At 49.7% G+C, this 18,891-nt stretch overlaps 1 protein-coding gene across 10 annotated transcripts; it reads left to right on the top strand.

The window, feature by feature from the left end:
* The first annotated feature begins 570 nt into the window (after window positions 1-570).
* Window positions 571-17,130, top strand: FAM214B (family with sequence similarity 214 member B). 10 transcript variants are annotated; one of them, XM_031945400.1, is made up of 13 exons: window positions 573-672; window positions 975-1,004; window positions 1,900-1,993; window positions 6,613-6,719; window positions 7,473-7,630; window positions 9,799-9,938; window positions 12,618-13,583; window positions 13,978-14,036; window positions 14,251-14,356; window positions 14,697-14,855; window positions 15,163-15,231; window positions 15,367-15,542; window positions 15,722-17,130. In XM_031945400.1, the coding sequence occupies exons 7-13, from the start codon at window positions 12,693-12,695 to the stop codon at window positions 15,873-15,875; spliced, it is 1,614 nt and encodes a 537-aa protein (XP_031801260.1). In that variant the 5' UTR covers window positions 573-672; window positions 975-1,004; window positions 1,900-1,993; window positions 6,613-6,719; window positions 7,473-7,630; window positions 9,799-9,938; window positions 12,618-12,692; the 3' UTR covers window positions 15,876-17,130. The 10 variants fall into 10 exon arrangements, with proteins under 10 accessions (XP_031801265.1, XP_031801260.1, XP_031801258.1 ...); XM_031945398.1 differs by lacking the exon at window positions 7,473-7,630; XM_031945405.1 differs by lacking the exons at window positions 7,473-7,630; window positions 15,163-15,231 and having other exon boundaries at window positions 571-672.
* The last annotated feature ends 1,761 nt before the right edge of the window (window positions 17,131-18,891 follow it).

Below are 18,891 nucleotides of genomic sequence, written 5' to 3' on the forward strand. Positions count from 1 at the left end.
CCTGTGCGGCCACAGGCAAGCGCCTTGAGGTTTCCGAGTCTCAGATTTCTTCAGCTGGAAAACTTTAAGGAGTTGCGCCAGGACTTCGCCTCGTTCAGTTCTCAGGTTTTGGCATTTCCCACGTGAATAAAAGCCCCGGCCTCAGACGCAGGCCCGGCCAGAAGGAGCGCCTCCAAATGGAGCGGGCTAACCTAAGCTCATCTGAGGAACAGACGGGGGCCTAACGCCCGTTAAGAGCCCCTGTCAGCCCCTGATCCTCTCCTTAGCGCGCTCCTACCCTTGGTGCACCAGTCGGAGGCGGCGATGCCGAGGAGGGAACAGGCGGGCTCGTGCTCCGGTTCACCCGGCCCTGCGGGGTACAGGTGACTCGGAGAGTCCCAGGCAACACACCCACACTGGCCCGGGACACCCGGACGACCGTCCGCAGGGTCCCGGCCTCAAGCCACGCCCATTGGTGCTGCTCAGCTCCCAAAGGCCAGGCCCCACCCCCTCCCAACCTGTCATCACAGAAGCCGCACGTGGCCGGGGCGGGACCCGAGGCGGTCCCCGTGTGTCGCTGCCGCTCCTCGGCTGCCGATTGGCTGAACACAGCAGGAGGCCGGCTTGGGCCGCGGGACCGCTGCCGTCAATCAAGAGCCGCAGAGCCCGGCCGAGTCCAGACCTAGTCCAAGGGTGAGCCCAGAGGGGCCGAGTCCTCCCGGCCGTCAGCCCGAGCTCCGGGCAGTGGGGCGGAGCTCGGGCAGTGGGGCGGGGTCCGAGGGAGCAGGGTGGGGCCCGTCGGAGTGAGGGATGGACGGGGCGGGACCGGAGGGGGGTCGGGGACCTGCTGGGGGAGGGGCGTGGCTCGGGGGAAGGGAGGAAGGAAGGGAAGGGGCGGACCCGGGGGAGGGGAAGGGCGGGGCTAGGTGGCGGAGGCTGCGGCTGCTCAGTAACCGCCCCCAACCCCCTATTCTCTCGTCCCTGTCCCTCACTAGGTGCAAAGGGACCGACCATTGGAGCTACAGGTGAGGGAGGGAAGGCTGGAGGGTGTTGTTGGATAAGGGGGAGGGGAGGGATGGGGGCAGGCTGGGGGGGGAAAGGGCTCTGTGAGAAAGCTGGGGGGGAGGGGATCCAAGGGGCTTTGAGGAAGGGAAGGGGTGGGGTACTGTGCAAGGAAGGGGAGGGGTCTGCGGGAGATCTGGCGGCACTAGAGGGGAGCAAGGGGGCGCTAGGGAGGTGGGCACGAAAGGCGGAGACCGGGGCTGTGAGGGTATCCTAAGGGGGCATCCCGGGACGGTGGGCAGGGCTGCGGAGCGAGAGAGGCAGATAGGGTGTCTGTGTGACAAAAGAAAAGGATTCTGTAACTGGAACGATGAAGAGGGAGAGGAGGGGTTGCGAAAGGTGGGGTCAGCCGCGTGAGGGGGAGGCGTCTGGCCGGGCTCAGGGACAGCCCTGTCTAGCCCAGTCCTAGCGGACCGCGAGGGCCAGTGAGGCGGGGCTTGGGGTGGGTATGTGACCGTAAGGGGGAAGAAGCCGCCTCTGGGACAACTCTGTCAAGAGAAGGGGTTTCTTTGTGTGAGGAAGAGAGGGGGCTAAGTACGGAGCTCCGACTTGGAAGGAGAAGGTTTTATGGCATAAGGGGGGGAGTTGGGAGTTAGGGAACAAGTGACCCAGAAAGAGCAGAGCAGTAGGGCAGTGTTTCGTTATCAGGGGTGTTCTGGGAGGCGTTTGTGGGGATTTACAGAACAGAGTAATGGGGAGGCGCAATATGCTTGAGGAAAGAGAGGGGGAGTGAAGGAGGAGAGGGGAAATTGGGGGAGGAATGAAAAGGTGAGGATCTGTAGGAACCTGGCAAGGGCGGGGAGGGTAGTAGCAGTTAGCAAGCTTCGTGTCCACAAAGTACCCATGCTTTCTCCTCAGCTCCCAGTACCCATGGAACCCCCGGCCAGGGAGGGAGAAGATGCTTTCAGCACAAAGCCCCACTCGCCTGGGGGGGTGCTGAGCTCTCACATGGGTGAGACCTGTTGCCCCTGGGGGGGACTCTGTCAATTTCCCCTAAATAAGGCATGGGAGATGATCACTTCTGTCAACTGTGAGATTATCCAATAATGACTAAAGTTGCTTTCTGGGTTCATGGAATCTCTAGGGAGCCCTCTCCCTCTCACCTGCCCAACTTCTGTTCTTCAACCCATCCCATGTCACCTTCCATTTTCTACCTAGTCCTAATCTCAATCCCACCCAGGTCCTCTTAAGAGGCTCTTAACCCCCTATGTCTGCTCCTCGTTGATGTCTGCCTTGGTCCCTGTCCTCCCTGTCCCTGGCCTTCCTTTGCCCTGCCCCTTTGTTCTGGGTGTGTTCATTTGCCACTTCCTTCCTTGCCTAGGACTTGACTGGTTCTTGCCCTCCCTGGGCAAGCTTTGTTTTCAGGTGTCTGGGGCCCAGAGACCCTGGTAACATCACTGGATCCACAGATGGAAGGAAACCCTTAGAGGTCATCTAGAACCACCCTTCCCCTCATTTTACAGATGGGGAAACTGAGGCCTAGAGAAGTTATATGACTTGCCAAAAGTCATACAGGTAGTAAATGGCCGAGCCAGGATTCACACACAGTATTTGACCCTAAATCTAATAGTACTCTTTCCACAATGCCAAACTGTCCATAGGGCCCAGTCCTCTTCACTGCAGCAGACCTCTCCTGGCCAGGAACTCCCTGCATAGAAATCTGGTCTCTACTACTTGCTGAATACTTAGCTCCACTGGGCCCTTGTGGAAGACATTGAAGCTTATGTTCCCTGAGAGATTCTTTTTCCTTAGAACATGAGCCCTAGAAGAGAGGTGAGCTCTCAACCTCAGCTATAAAAAGAAGTTGCATTCTTTTATGACAAACTCTTCTCCCACCCACCCAGCAAGAATTGAACATTGGTTATAATGTTTGACCCTATTTGCCCTTAATGTGAACCCTCTTGGATCCCTATGGAGACTTTGGGATGGTACTGAAGGCTCTTAAGGGCATAAAAAAGATTTTTCCTTTCTGGATTGGGGGGGTAAGGTTATGAGGAAGGATTCTGACTGGGAAGAAGAGATGCTTTAGAGGAGACGAATGATGTATGTTTAAGGCAGCCTATGGTGTCAGTGACATGACAAGACTGCCCTAGACCCAAACAAAAGAGGGGCAGGTTGGTGGGGGGTGGGGTGGGGGAGGGGGGGAAATAGGCTGAGGCCTGATGAGGATGAACCGATTGCCATGGCAACACTGCTTCCCTGACTGTCTCTTCGAGAGGGTGGGCCCAGGGCAGACAGATTTTCTGGCTTTCTTATTGGGGGAAGGGGGGCCACTCGAAAAGAATAGTGATAGCCTGATTCTACCAGGTTCATAAGCTTCTGGGGAATGCACAAGTTGCCCAAATAAAGAGGGCATCAGAGACCCTCTTAGACAATGTTAGCAGCATTAGTCTCTTGTTAGAGAATGGGGTAGACAGGATTAAGCAGTTTACCTAAATGTTTTACCTAATTTTTTTTTTCATGTGGGAAGGACAGACAGAACTGAATATCTTGTTAGGCAATGGGTAGCTTAGAGTATGATAGAATTTAGAGCTTGAAGGGACCTTTAGGGATCATGTATAAAATGAAATTAGTGTTTTGGCCAGCTTATCTTTTAGGATTGTGCAAAGTTTCAAATGAGATAATGGTTAGTGAAGCGCTTTTCAAAGTATATTATACACATGTAAGTTGTGATTATCTAGTCTAACATCCTATTTTAAAGATGAGGAAACAAGCCCAGAGAGAAGAAATAATTTGTTCAAAGTCAAGATAATAACAAAGCAGGGACTGATACTCAGGTAGCATCTCTATCTTCTTCCCTAAATAGGTTGTTATTCTACTTTTAAATGACCATAGAAAGAGTAGAACTAGGTTGGAAGAAGCAGAGTTGGATGAGTAGTAGTGAAACTGGCTTGAGGACAGCATAGGCATAGCCTTGAGGGAGAGAGCAGTATCTTTTCAGTGAGATTTGCTTCAGTCATACCAGATTTGAGGATGGAGGTAAGTGGGGGTGGGGTGGGGGGAGGGGAAGAGATAGTCCTAAATTATTATATCTTCTTGGGAGCAGGCTCTCCTACGGAGAATCCATCCTATTAAGGAAAGCTGAATTTCTGAATTGGGGTAAGCTTCTAAGGGGAAGTGAGTTTCTCTGGCCCTCTTCTTTGCTGTTATAGGATGGGTTAAGCAAGACCAAGATGGCTGAGAGTCAGCTTTTGTTCTTATGCCTTCTCCCAGACCAGGGTGAAAGGAAACCTGGATACATTGAGGATTGCTTACTTTTCTTCCTTCTGCATAGACAGTAGAAAGTAAAATATTCCCCTCTCTTGGGACCCTTGGGTGGCTGGGTGGGTGGGTGGGTGGGTGGTGGGTAGGATCTGACTGGGCAGAAACTAAGACTTTATCAGCAATAGGTTTCTCTAACTCTAATACAAAAGTTCTTTTTCTTTCAGATTGCCTCCTTACTTGTTAGGGAACCTACCCTGACTTCTCTGCCTTCCCCTCAGGCTTCCCATTCAGCATCTTCCTTTTTCTGGGCCTCTCTTGCATCAGCTTTACTGATACTACTTCAGGCCAGACTCTGGTGCCTGTGGAAGTGGAGTCATTATCAGGGCAAGGAGGAAGGATGAACTTTTTCTGTTTTCTGTGTTATCCCACTGGATAGAAAATCCTATCCTAAAGCTTTTTCCTTTCTCAGTACTCCACCAGGAACGGAGAAAGCTGATGAGTTCAGTAAAAATGTGTGTGAAAAATAATGTCAAGACTAGGTGCTAGAGTGTATTTGAAGGATAATGTCAGGGGGTGGTAGGAAGAAATAGGTTCTCGAGGTCTCCTTACTTGCCCCTGAAATGACCTTTGTTTACCTAAATAAAGCCTTTGGAGCCAGGCCACTGATCTTTTCAATGCGTTGAGTCACACGGCTGGTTGAGGGCACTTTAGCATCCCTAGATTGCTCGAGAAGAGTTTTGGTTTTTGAAGGGGATAATTACTTTTCTCTTTATTCTTCCTCTGCTCTAAACTTTCTCCCCCTTGACTTTTCTGCAGATTCATATTTAAGCCTTGCCAGAAGGCATCCTCTACCTCACAAACCAGAACCAAGTGGGGGGTTTTATGTAGAACTGCCTTTGGAAGAAAGGGGACACATGGTAAGGGGAGGAGAGGACACTTGGTTGAGATTGAGGGCTGCCCTGTCATTTAATCTATCAGGGCTTGGGGTAAGCCCGAGGCCTTGGTGACTCAGGTAGATAAAGGGTGGAGAGTTTCGAGGGAGCTGTGAGTCATGGGGGTGAGCTCCACCACTGAGAACTGGGCAGCTTCTCCAGTTTCCTCCTGCTTTGATGATGTATGTGTCCTCTTCCTCCCTTCCCCAACTGCTCTATACTATCTAGGTATATTCCTCAGGTCCTATGACCAGAATTTCTAGTACAAGTTAGGAAATTACTGTCGGGTCTGGAGCATTTTAATCTTGGAATTCCGGTCCTTTTATTCTTTCCCCTTCCCCCCTCCTACTCTTCCTCCTTCCCATCCTTCTCTTCCAATTCTGGACTGTGTTGGACCCAAATACAAAGATGTTTCTTACAGTAATTGTTGAAGGTAGATAGTTGATAGAGATAGAAATGGGGTCCACTCTGAGTGACTCCTTTTCTTATTTGGGGGTTCAAAACACCTCCAGCTTGATCAGTGTGGTCTAGAGGAGCTCAGTGAGGTCAGTCACCCAGAGGCTCCAGAGTTTTATGCTGAGAGGGGCAGATCAGAAGACTAAGGGGTCAGAGAAGGCTCTGCTTATGCAAAGAATCAGCCTTCCATTTTGTCCAGACTTATTTCTTAAGTGTGAGGCTATTCAGGTGAGGGAACTCCCTCTATCAATGCCAATTAACAAGTGTTTTGCAATTTAGTTGTAGAGAATTTCCGGAGGCACTGAGAGTTTAAATAACTTTCTCAGTAGGCTAGTGGAGACAGATATCAGACTTAAACTCAAGATTCCCCTCCCTAGGAGCTGTTTAATTTTCTCTCAAAATATTCAGGGACCTCCTATTCTCTTCTGGGTGGCCATGAAGTGGAGTTGAGGTCTCCAAGTTCCAGGGGACCTGGAACTTCTGTGTCCTCAGTGCTGTCTTATCCTAAAAGGGTAAAAAGGTGGGAGGAGAGAAGCACTCCGCTGGGAGCCCATGGCGGGTGAGGGGTTAATGTAGGAGGCGGGGTTGGTCCGAGTAGGCTGGCCGCTACTGACCAATGGACGTGTGACTGGAGGAGAGGGTGTGCCTGACGAAGTGGTTGCAGCGGAGGTCGGGGGGAGGCCGGCCCCCCACGGACCAATGAACGTGGACGTGGCCTGGCGAAGGGGTGTGGTCGGGGGGCGGGGGCGTGTCCGATGCAGTGGACGGGCCCTGAGCCTGGGGGGGTGCTGGGCGGGGCGGTCCCATCAGCTGGTAGGAAATGGCCTGTGAGTCAGAGGGGCCGCGGAGCCGGCGGCACGGAGCCGGGGCGGCCCCGGGGTGGGACTGGGGCTGGGAGGGGCACCACAGCAGCTGGGGGGCCGCGAGAGCCGGGGCCAGTGCCGGGGACCGAGCCCGCTAGCGCCCTACCTCTTCACAGACTGAGCCCGATCCACCCTTTGTCTGGGTTGGGGGCCAGCAGAGGGGAGGGGTACCCAGGAGGAGCAGCAACAGCAGCAGCCGCGGTTCAGACAGTTTGGGAACAGGGTGAGTTGCAAGATGCGTTTCAGGGGTCCCCCTGGGAGAGCTGCTCAGAAATGGGATAACGGGGTGGGGGAGGGTGACTGAGAGCAGTGGTGGGTAGGAGCTGCCGAGACCAAGTCTCAGGAGCCCGAAGAATCGGAAGGCCCAATGGAAGGTTGGAAGATCTATCCTGAAGAGGCGGAAGGATGACCAGAGAGGTTGGAAGGAGGGGGAAGTCAGGGTTGTAAATCAACTCTGGGGGCTCGGGTTGGGAACTTGAATGGACTGAGATGAGAAGAGTGGCGCGGGGGCCTCATGTGGGGGAGAAGGCTGGGGTGTAGGGATTACAGCAGAAAATGGGGCCCTAGGAAACTTGGGGTTTGGGGAAAGGAAGGAGGGGAATTAGAAGTTCAGACTGGGGACCCTGGAATGTTGGTGGAAGGTTGTGTCCTAGATGGAGAAAGGAGAATGAGATTCAGGAGCAAGGAGGAAGGTGTACAGTGGGACCGGCCCCTCTAGCTAGAAAAGAGGGGTAATCCTGGGGAAAGACTAGTTAGTAGCTTATGTACTTCCCCCGACTGATCTGGTAGCAGAGCCATTCTCCATATTCTCTCCTCTCCTCTCCCCTCCCCCACCCCCTTCTTTGCTGACTTGGTCAAGAGCAGAAGTGGGCCGGTTTAATGTTTATGGGGAGGGGAGGAGAGGGAAGGAAGGAAGAGGCTGGGACTAGGCTCCTGCTCTGCCCTCCCCCAATACTTCTCACTTTGGCCCCAGCAGGTGTCTGAAAGTGCTGTTTCCATGGTGTTCTGGGACTTGTAGTCCTCTTGGGTGACATGCTCATGGCATGCTGGGAGCTGCAGTCCTTGCAGTCCACAGACTGGCACAGCTGTTAGACACCAGCTGGTGTTTCTGGGCTCCCACCTCCTGCAAAGAGGGTGAGGTCCATGCCTCTCCACTGAATCCCATCTTCCCTCCCCCACACACAGAGGAACCCCTCCCAAGCGGCCTTATGAGTCAGCTTAGAGTCCTGGTCTACATCCAGACTGGCTTTGTGCTTAGAGAAGCAAGAACCTCTTGTTAAAGGGTCTGGTACTCCAAAGGGCACTGAGGTAATGATCAGATGCCAAGGGTCACCTGGGGTACCATTTCATCACCTGGCTTCCCCAGGAGGAGTGCTCCGTATCCCCAGAAGGTCAGAAGCTGCCGGTGGGGGGTGTGACCTGAAATAATTACTGCTGGGGAGAAAACTGAGGACATTCTCCTCAGGGCATATGCTAACTAGGTGGAGAAGAATTCAGTGCAACAAACTCTTAGCATCTTCTTTGGGAAAAGGTGTGTTAGGGCTGGAGAGGGGAAGGCAGAGGGAAAACAAAGTTTATTCTGGAGACTCCCCCTCACCTAGAAATGTAAAATCCTGAATTTTGCTAAAAAGAGAATCATCAGGTTCTAACAGAGAAGGAATTCTTATTGAAACTACCCAGAATTCAAAGTCCAGCTCATTTTCCAACTACTTCATGAACACTGACCTCAGTCCATGTCGATTTGTCCTCCTTCTACACTTCCTTTCACCAGTGCCTTCTTAGTGGGTCTTCTCACTGGTCCAAATGGATCCTTGTTTCAAGGGATAAGATTTGGAAAGGTAGAAGAGGAGGTAGGGCAAGAACACTTATAGAAGAAAAAAAGGTTATTTTGGGTAGATAGGCTAAATTCCAGCAGAGAGCCATAACCTGTATTAGGAACAAAATGGAGTTGGCAGTTTTGTCTGACCTGAAGGGGAAATAGTCCCTAATCCTGATGCCTATTCCCAGAGACTCCTTAAACAACTCCCTCCAAAATGGGTTCTTGAGTGAATGGTTTATTGGGGGTGGGAGTTGGGGGGGAAGGGGGCTGAGGTTGGGTGTGGGTCTAGTACATGTGGGACAAATTAGCGAGTGTGAAATTGCGTATAATATGCAGGCTGTTTCCTAAAGAATAAACCCAGTTGTCCTGGGGCATAAAGAAACCACCTTCAGAGGTGAAGTTGTTTTTGTGTAAGGAGTGTTTTGGGGTGGGGTGGAGGCCTTCCCCTCAGAAGTGAGGGGGGTGGGGTTTAGGTGTCTACAGCTGCCCTCTCTTGGGTCGGCCTTATCTTTGGTTTGCAGTGCCCTGGGGGGAGGGGCAGGCCTTGGGAAGAACTCCTTCCTAGCTCCCTCCCCCCCCTTCCCCCAACTTCTTCTTGGGAACTGAGCCTCCTGTTAAAGAGCCAGGCTGCCTGGGAGCCTATTGCCAGAGCAGAGCGCAGGCCTAGAGAGCCAGGGAACCCAGTGAAGCCTGTGGGGGAAGTGTAGGGTAGGGTCTAACTGGGAGGAGCCCCGGGCCCGGCTGGGGCTGGGAGGAGGGGGGAGGGGTGGAGGTGGGGCTAGGAAAGGAAGAAAACTGGCTGGAGATTTGCAACTTGGGAAGTAGGGGGCGGAGGTGGTGGTGGAGACAATCGACCTCTCCATGGCCTTGGGGCTCTAGGTATGGAGTTTCCTTCTGGAGGCTGACAAAAGGAGCCAGGCTGGGGACAGAGTTGTTTTTGTTTGTCCAGTATATCTCTGTGTGGGAGCTTGGCAGGGGTGTAGGGAAACTGAGGTGTGCAGTCTTGGCCATTATACCAGTCACCACTGGAACTGGGCATAGAATCTTGGAGCTGGAACGGATCTTAAAAGGTCACCTAGGCTGGTTCTACTTGTTAGAATCTTTTTACCTGTTCATATTCAATCTCTGTTTTAAATGAAATCACTGTCCCAGTTAGAGAGGCTGTTTCAGTGGTTGGACAGCCCTAGTTAGAAAGTTATTTCTACTGAGCCAAAATCAGCCTCCTTGAAACTTCCACCTGGTGATAACAGTTTGGCCTTTGGAATTATGACCAAATAAATCTCTTTCACATGACAGCCCCTTATGTATTTAAAGGCAGTTATCATATCCTCCTCAATGCTGTCTTCAATAACTTAAAAGAAATCCTGTTTAGGGGCAGTCACTGGGGAGTTCCTTCTCCCAGGGAGGGGAGGTTGGGTTACAGAGAGCCTGGCCTTGTGGCCCTGACTTGAATCCTGACTGATCTCTTTGCTTTTCTCTTTAGAGTCCCATTTGAGCCAAGGAGCTGCCCGGGATGGTGGCAGTGACCGTGCCAGTGGAGTGGGCATGGGCCAGACTACCAGCTAGTGAAGAGCAGTTGGAAAGGGGGATTAGAAAGCCAGGGAAGGGCCCCCCTGCAGCGTGGTGAGTGCTGGGTCTCAGAAAGATGGATAGACGCTCAAATTAAGCTATTTTTCTCCTCCAGGAGAGGGAGTGGATTTCTTCCTTACTCTGAAAATCCTCCTGGGTCGAGGCCAATTCCCTGTTTACTGATAATCCACCATGTATGAAGAGGAGCCACAGAGCCTTTTGCTAAGTGTGGAGTTGACTGTGTACAGAAAAGGCATAGTGCTTATTCTCAAGGAATTTCCAGTCTAGATGGAAAGACAGGATTTAGGAAGAAACCAGCAAACTGTACAAAACCATCTGCATCCGGGGCAGCTAGGTGGCACAGTGGATAGAGCACCAGCCCTGAAGTCAGGAGGGCCTGAGTTCTAATGTGCTTCAGACACTTAACACTTCCTAGCTATGTGACCCTGACAAATCACTTAACCCCAATTGTGTCACCAAAAAAAAAAAAAAAAAAAAAAAAAAAAAATCTACATCCAAGTCCTTATCAGTCCAAATGATGATTCTTCCTTTTTCTCCTCCCCTCCCCCAAGTAGTTGTTGCATTATTTAAATTCACACTGTATTTCCACCAAACTAGAAAGAGTTACGTATTATAACTTCCAATAAGTTTGGATTCAACTACATGGAATCATTCCAGGGAGGGAATTCATTATTCAAATGAACTGGGACCTGGCTGTATTATGGATCATAGTTCTCAATGACTGAAGCAGATAGAGTAATGACAATAATGAAAAGTGGGATTAATAAAGCTTCCTGGAGGTAGTGAATTTGAAGTTAAATTGAAGACATATATTGCACTTAGATTAGTAGAAAAGGCATTTTAAGTTAGAAGACTACCATATGAAAAGGCAAACATTGGAATAAAAAGATGTAGTTACATTGAATGGCTCAAGGAGAGTGTTGTGAGGGATTTCTACATACTCTGCATTTCTTATTCTATGCTAGTTATTAGGGAAATGCAGGAGGAATGAAATAATGTAGTCTCTGAAACACTTTTAAAGTTCTTCATTGCTTTCTAACAGTCTAAAATCTTTTTATTGGTTTTCTAGGCCCTCAGAAATTGTATCCCAGGCTTCTTTTATGGATCATGTTTTCCATTATTTCTTTTTACATGTTAGCCCTCCATCAAAACTCTAATTCTTCTTGTTCTCATTGCCTTTGGTTACACTGTCTTCTCTGCCTATAATGCATTGTATTGCCTTCTTCTTCCCCTCCTTATACCGCCCCCTCCTCCAGTGACTGTTCAAATGCCTTTCCTCTGGTAAAGCCCAGTTTAAGCTATCATATGATGCTTTCCTTGATTTTCCCATTCTCTCTACTACCCTTCATAAAAAAAAAAAAAAAAAAAAAAATCCTACCCTTGGAAATAACTTCTCCTTTTTGTGCTTTCTCATAGCAATTATTCTAATCTTATGTTTATTTGTATAACTATCATTTCCTTCCCCTCCCAACTAGATTGGAAGCTTATTGACAGTAGGCAGGGGCCATGTCTCTTAAATATTAAATATTTATATTCACCAGAGTGCCTAACACAGTGCCCTGCACAAAGTAGGAACTTACTATTGAACTGATTTAGCAGGGGGATTAAAAAAAAAAAAAAAAAAAACCTATAACTGGATGGAACAACTGAGACCAAGTATAAGATAATCTATGGGCAAAGATTCAAAAGGAAATGTGGCACGAGCTGTATGCTGAATGGCTAAAGGGAGGTGCATTATAGGATACAGTGAATTTGGGAAGACATTATGAATATTGTTCTGATTTTAAAGAAGTCTTAAGAATTGAAGAAGGTAAAGAAGAAGATAAGTTTTCTGCCTAGGTGGAACAGCAGTTGGATGGAATAATGGAAAATAGAGCAATGAGTTTAGAGTCAGGAAGACTTGAGTTTGTCTTGCTTTTAAACACCAGCTTTTGTGGCCTTAGAGGAATCAACTTTGTGTTTCTGTAAAACAAAGGACTTAGAACTCCATGTCCCTTCCAGCTCTAAATCTCTGGTCTTATGATGCTGTCAAATGAAAATGGGTATTGAGGGCAAGGGAACAGAAAGGAAAGCTGTAAATAGATTGTTTCTGCTTGATTGGAATCTATGTGTTGGGGAGAGATAAAGTTGGAGAGAGATGAAGAAGAAAGCCAATCAGTGGAAAGCTGTGTGGATTTGATATTGGAAGTTTTAGGGAAACATCATAGGTTCTTGAACTTGGGGTGATGTCAGAGAGTTTTGAGAAGGGTTTTCAGATAGCAACGTGGAATTAGGGGGAGACTAGAGGCAGGGAAACTTGGTAAAGGGAGATTGCGTCAATAAATTCTAAGATAGATTGCTAGATTGGTAGCCTTGGGAATATTGAGGAAAGGTCAATTTGAAGAAGAAAAGATGAATATCAAAAAGATTTCTTGCCTTGGTTTAGGAAGAGAATGTTGCCATGGAAAGAAATGGAGAAGATGATTAAGGATGAGATATTCATGCTAAAGGTTAGTTTTATTTGAGGTCTGTTCAGTATGGAGAGGTCTTTTGGGCAGCTGGGTATGTAGGCCTAAAGTACAAGTGAAAGACCAAAGGGGTAGATATGGATTTGAAAATCACAGGTGTGACCTTACTCACCTTCTGTTTCCAGTGATCAGGGGCAATTCAAGGAGCAAGTCTGGGACATTCGACGGGAAACTAACTTCCCTTCCTTTTCTTCTTACTTTCCAGATGTGCCCAGGACCCCCAGCCCAGGCCCAAAGCAAAGGCCTCCTGGGGGAACTGCTCTGACTTGAGGGGAACTCCATGCGCCACGTGCAGGTGGAACCAACGCCATCCCCTGAGCCTGGCCCCTCACAGCCCCCAGGTGGGCAGGGGGGCCCGAGGGGTGGGCTGCTCATGGGCTTCAGCCAAGCAGGAGGGACTGTGTCCCAGGGAGTCTACGAGGTGTCTGTCTTCTCCCCTTTGGCCAGCCCTCCTGAACCCCGTAGGGCCCTGAAGCGGCCAGGACCGCCTACTGAAGGTGTCCGTGAGGCAAAGCGAGCTCCAGGAATAGCTGGTCGGGAAGGACAGCTTCTTGAAGAGTTAGCCACAGTAGGGCCATTGGATGCTGGGCTCAGCCTGGGGCTTGGAGGGGCGGGCCAGCACTTCTCACATCGTGGTCTCCAGGTTGTGGAACATCGGGACAGTCCAAATCCATCTAGGACTACTGGAGCCTGGATTTTCCCTGGGCCTCTACCACATGCTTCCTATAGCACTTTGTACACCAGAGACTGGGGCCCTCCAGAGCCCGGGGGGAGGAGGGCCCTGGGTGAGGTCCCTGGGCCAGGGTCACCTTGTGGCCAGCTGCACATACTTGATGCTGATTTGCACAGTCTTGCACAGAAAGGGGAAGAAGACCCAGGACCCGAGATGGGCAATGGGAGCAGTCCCTGGCCTGGAGGACCCCCTGGTACTGCCAATGGACATAGTCCTGAGCATACTCCCTCAGGCCCAGTCCCCCCAGGGCCCTGTCCTGCCAAGCGGAGGCTGCTCCCAGCTGGGGAGGCCCCTGATGCCAACTCTGGAGATGAGGGACCAGCCCCCCGAAGGCACAGGGCAGCTCCTTCTGGCCCTCCCCCCGCTGCCCGAAGTACTGATGCCAAAGCTGCGCCATTCTGGAACCACCTGCTGCCCGTTCCCAGGGAGCCAATGCAGGTGAGCCCTGAGCTGGAAAGGAAGCCTGCAGCCGCAAGTCTGCTGCCCTTTGTCTGTCTGCTCAGAGCGCTGCTCTAATCCGGTCCCTGTCTCCCTGTGAAAATAAGCAAGCTGTTATGTATGTCCTAGTGGGATTTTCCTCCAGAGCCAGTGTCCCTCTGGGCAGATTTTGTGGATGAAGGTCCAGGCTGATGGCCCGGCCCGGCCCGGCCCACATATTCTAAATCCCATTTCATCACCTTAACCTTGGCTCTTTCCTCCTCCTCATGCCCCGCTCTCTAGGGGTCCTGAATGGGAACTTTTACCCTTCGAGCTCCACCTCTCTCCCCCATGCCATGTTTCAACCCCTCTCCTCTTACTGGTCGTGGCCCTCTCTTCTCCCTATCCTTTGCAGGGACTGGCAGACTGTAGTCCTACAGGACGAAGGCTGAAAGGTGCCCGAAGACTAAAACTGTAAGTGTTTGACCTTATTTCGCACATCATCTCCATGTCAGCTCGGCACAAGGTTGTTCCTTTTCTTTCTACAGATGGGTATTTAGTCCAATAAGCCCCAGGGGGTGAGGGGGAGATGGGATAGATACTGTAGTGGTAGAGAAAAGGTGGTAGGGAGGGAAGCTGGGGGGAAGGAGAGACTACTGAATAGCCTCTTTCTCTTCCCCTTATTAAGGAGCTCCCTGCGAAGCTTCCGGAAGGGACCAGGCCTGCTGATCTCTCCCAGTGCTCCCCCTGTTCCGACCCTTGCTGTCAGCCACACCCTGCTAGGCAATTTTGAGGTACTGACTTCCCTGGGTCGTCCTGGAAAGGTGGGGAGGGTGAGAGAGAGAGAGAGGGATTAATAAAGGGAGAGATTTCCATGCAGAGAGGGCCCCAGGGAAATCATTTTAAGGAAGTGTTGGAAAGGGTCTACTTCTCTCCTTTAATATGCTGTCCCTGAGGCAGCTAGATGGTTCAGTGGACAGAGCCCAACCCAAAGGATTCGAGTTCAAATGTGGCCTTGGAAACTAAACACTTAGTAGGTGTGTGACCCTAGATGAGCCACTTAATCCCTATTCTCTCACCAAAAAAAAAAAAAAAAAAAACCCACCACAAAAAACGTTCTTTATTAACATCTAGGAGTCATTGCTTCGAGGTCGATTTGTACCATCTGGCCACATCGAGGGCTTCACTGCTGAGATTGGGGCCAGCGGTTCCTACTGTCCTCAGCATGTCACCCTGCCTGTTGCTGTCACCTTCTTCGATGTCTCTGAGCATAGTGCCCCTGCCCCCTTCCTGGTAAGGATTGCTTGGACCTGTTTTACAATTGCTGGAAAATTATGGGGAAGGTGGGAGTCGGAGTGGGGAAGGGGAGGAGGAGCAAGAGAGGAATGGGAGGAAAATCATCAGCTTTTGCCAAATTTCCTCTCCGTCCCCTCTTGAAAATCTGGTGAACACGTCTGGGTCAAGAGCTTTGGGGGACTGGAAAGTTCCTGGAGGTTCTAGGACTCAGAGGTTGGGGGCTCTGAGATGGAAAGGGACTCTGGGCTCCTGGGGACTTTGGTTCTCTTAGCTGATGGCTCCATGGCTCCTCTGGAATCCCCAGGGCGTCGTGGACCTGAATCCTCTGGGGAGAAAGGGCTATAGCGTTCCCAAGGCGGGCACCGTTCAAGTGGTGAGTCTGCCCTCTGGGGAGAAAATGGGTGGCAGCAAGCCCTTCCCAACCCCACAACTATGGAGTTTAGGGAGGGAGGGGATGGTGGGATGGCCCCCTAGGATTTTTCTTGACCCTTTTCCCCCTGCCCCCCAGACCTTATTTAACCCTAACCAGACGGTGGTGAAGATGTTCCTTGTGACCTTTGACTTCTCGGACATGCCTGCTGCCCATGTGACCTTCCTTCGCCACCGACTCTTCCTGGTGCCTGTGGGTGAGGAGGGCAATGGGAGCCCCACCCGCCGCCTCCTCTGCTACCTGCTGCACCTCAGGTATGGGTCAAGGATATGTTGGGGAAAACAGGTCTTTCTTAGATACAATCTCCCGTAATACCTCCAGTCTCTTCCCCAACTCTTGTCTTTCCCTTTTGTTTGTCAGTATATTTCCAGTCCAACGGTCTTCTCTTGCCCCAGACCTCACTTTGGCTCCCAATCCTTTGTACCCATAACAGATTCCGGAGTTCTCGCTCTGGCCGGCTGTATCTGCATGGGGATATCCGCCTCCTCTTCTCTCGCCGGAGCCTGGAACTAGACACGGGGCTCCCCTATGAGCTGCAGGCATTGACAGAGGCCCCTCAAAATCCTCGTTATTCACCTTTGCCCTGACTGCCCTGATGATTTCAGGCCTTTCCAAGGACACTAGCCTACTCCATCTTGGACACGCTGGGCCTGAGGAGAGAGGCAGGTCCTCCAGGCCTGAATTAAAGGGACAGCTAAACTCAAGGCTGAAGTATTGACCATTTGGTGTTTGAAACTCCTGTCCTTCATCTTCCAGCTAATTAACGCCCTGCTCCAGGTTCACACACACTCTCTCCCCTCCCTTTTGGCTTCCCAGCCACTACCCTAGATGGTGAAGAAGAGAAATTTACCTGATGTCTGCAGGTGTAGGGATTTGGGCCTTCTGCATGTTCTGTAGACCATGGGAGCACAGGCCTATTACCCTTCCCTCAGCTTTCCCTTCCCATCCTGGGCAGGGGCCACCTCTTGTTTTATTTATTGTTAATTTATAATTTATTCAGTTGGGACAGCTTTGTTGACCTCCAAAACCTGACAATTGACATGGCTCCACCCATCTCAGATACTGCCCTAACCTCCTGGTTTGAGCAGACTAATCTCTGTTAAGGGGAAAAGAACTGCCCTTTCTTGGTTAGGGACAATGAGGATAAGAGGAACAGGAGAGTATAGCAGAATGGTGTGGGGGTGGCCTTACTCCATGTGCCTGAGGGCCAGAGTAGAGGTGTTATCCTGAAGAGACTGGGTCAGTAGCCAAAGACCTAGTTTCCCTATTTCCTGTCTCCCTTCCTTTGCCCCATGATGCCTGCCAGAAACCAAATGTGTGTGTGTGTGTGTATGTATGAGAGAGAGATAGAGACAGAGAGAAATAAGGAGGGTTAAGGTGGGCTCTATAATCCAATGTACCCTCCCCCAAGCATCTGCCTCTCCCACCCTTGGGGTCCTGAGTGAAGTGTGTGTTTGTGCATGGGGAGTGGGGGGGATTGGCGCAGAAGAGGCATGGCTAGGGGAGCAGAGTCAGAGCCAACAACTAGGACTATGCTCTTTCCCACCTCTTGCTTGGGAAGAGGCTGAGCCTCGGACTCTGACCTACCTACCTCAGCTTGGGGGAGGAATGGCCCCTGCACATTTGTGTTGTGGTTGCTGTGGTTCCTGGTTGTCTGTCCCCCCCTGGACTGTATACCCTATCCTGGACCCTGACCCAGCCCCAGTCCTGCCTCCTGGGGATGAGGTTAGGGGAACAAGCATTTGCAGAAACTTGAAAATCAGAGGAATAAATTGTATCTGGTACTTTTCTTAAAAAAAAAAAAAAAAAAAAAGAAATTTAATAAATTTTTGTTTGGAGACATGATTTGAGTCTTACACTTTTTGATAACGGATTAAGAGGGGAATACAGACCATGGAAGAAAGAGGCTGGACAAAGAACAGGTATTATGAAACTCTAGGCCTTTTCCAGTGGTGTCTTCCTAGCATAACTGATAGTTAGAAAGGAGCCTTCCAGAAAAATCTATTGACTGACTTTATAAAAGAAGTAGGCCAAGTATTATGAAATTAATCTTTTAAGATCACAAGGGGCTTAGTAAACAGTCTTGAAGGCTGGGGAATATTCAGTTCACTGAAATGGGAATAGGACTGTCCCTGGAAGGGCATGGTTGTATGTTTTATAATAATAGCTAGCATTTATTTAGTACCTAGTATGTGCTAACTAGTACCACTATGCTAACTAAATATTTCAAGAATATTACCTCATGATCCTCCCACAATTGCTTAGAGGTAAGTGTTGCTATTATCTCCAATTTACAATTCAGGAAACTAATACAGGTTACACAGGGTTATACAACTAATATATAAGTACCTTCTGGGAGTAAAACTATGCAAGGTACTTGGGGGGAAGGGTTCGACTCCACTCCCAAAATAATAATAGGTAACATTTATATAATGCTTACTATGTACCACAAACTGTACTGTACAATTATCTTATTTGACAAGAAAACCTTGGGACATGGGTGCTATTATTATTCTCATTTTCCGGATGAGGTCCTCTGTGCTTGGTCACACATTAATATAACAAGCACATCCTTCTGAATATAATATAAAGCTCAAAATCAAGTATGAAAAGAGATTGCAACAACAGCTAAGGATGGTCTAAGCAAAATAAAATTGGTAAAGTAAGGAAAACCAATTTGGCAGTGGGAAGAATAGAACTCAGGGAAAGACTTCAATGAAATGATATTCTTTGAGGGGTTTCAAATAATGGGCAGGAATTAAACAGCCAAAGTTAACAGAAATAGGATTATAGGGGAATATAACATTCTAGGAATAGGGAATGTCATGAATCATGCAGAAAAGTGTGTACTGGAAGCAGTAAGGGGTCTAGTTTCTAGAAGCGTAGATCATATTGAATGGAGTTGAATGAGAAATGGCTCGATGAAATTTTCCACATTGTGGAAGGGCCTTGATTATTATTACTCTGAATTTTAACTTCACTCTACTAAAGGGAGGCATTAAGTGTGGATAGAAGTAAAGTAATAGAATGAAAGGGGCAGGTTGTGGGAGAACATGGGCGGGGGGGAAGGGAGGAGAAGTGGTAAGAGGGAAAAAGTTCTGGAAATGATGCAGAGGTTGAAACAACAGGATGTAGTAACTGCGTGGCTACAAAAGGAGAATAGGAAATACCCAAACATGAAAGATTGTATGAGTTGTGCCAGGACAAATAAAGATACAAAAGGTGGAAATCCAGCCACATGAACTTAAAAAAAAAATGGGTATTAGCTCTATGTTTTGTTTTCTTTTTTCGCCTAGAGGGGATCTGGAGAATCTGCAGGGAGCTAAGGGAGCTGCGAGATCCCAAGGAAGAGAAGCTCTTCGCATTCTCTGGTGAGAGAAAGTCCGGGGTAAGGGGAAGCCAAGACCCCGTCACGAGGGTAACTGAGGATGATGCCGGTCGCTATGGCAACGGGGAACCGGGTCAGTCACTGGTAGTGGGGGAGGGGTACCGGCCATCTCCCGGCGAAGTCATCACTATGGCAACACAATAGCGTCTCCCTTTGGGACGCCATAGCAACCTTTAACTCTCTCCCTCTATCCCCCAACAATATCAAGGGGCCCG

The sequence above is a fragment of the Sarcophilus harrisii genome, chromosome 1, assembly GCF_902635505.1.
Source record: "Sarcophilus harrisii chromosome 1, mSarHar1.11, whole genome shotgun sequence".
Classification (NCBI taxonomy): domain Eukaryota; kingdom Metazoa; phylum Chordata; class Mammalia; order Dasyuromorphia; family Dasyuridae; genus Sarcophilus; species Sarcophilus harrisii.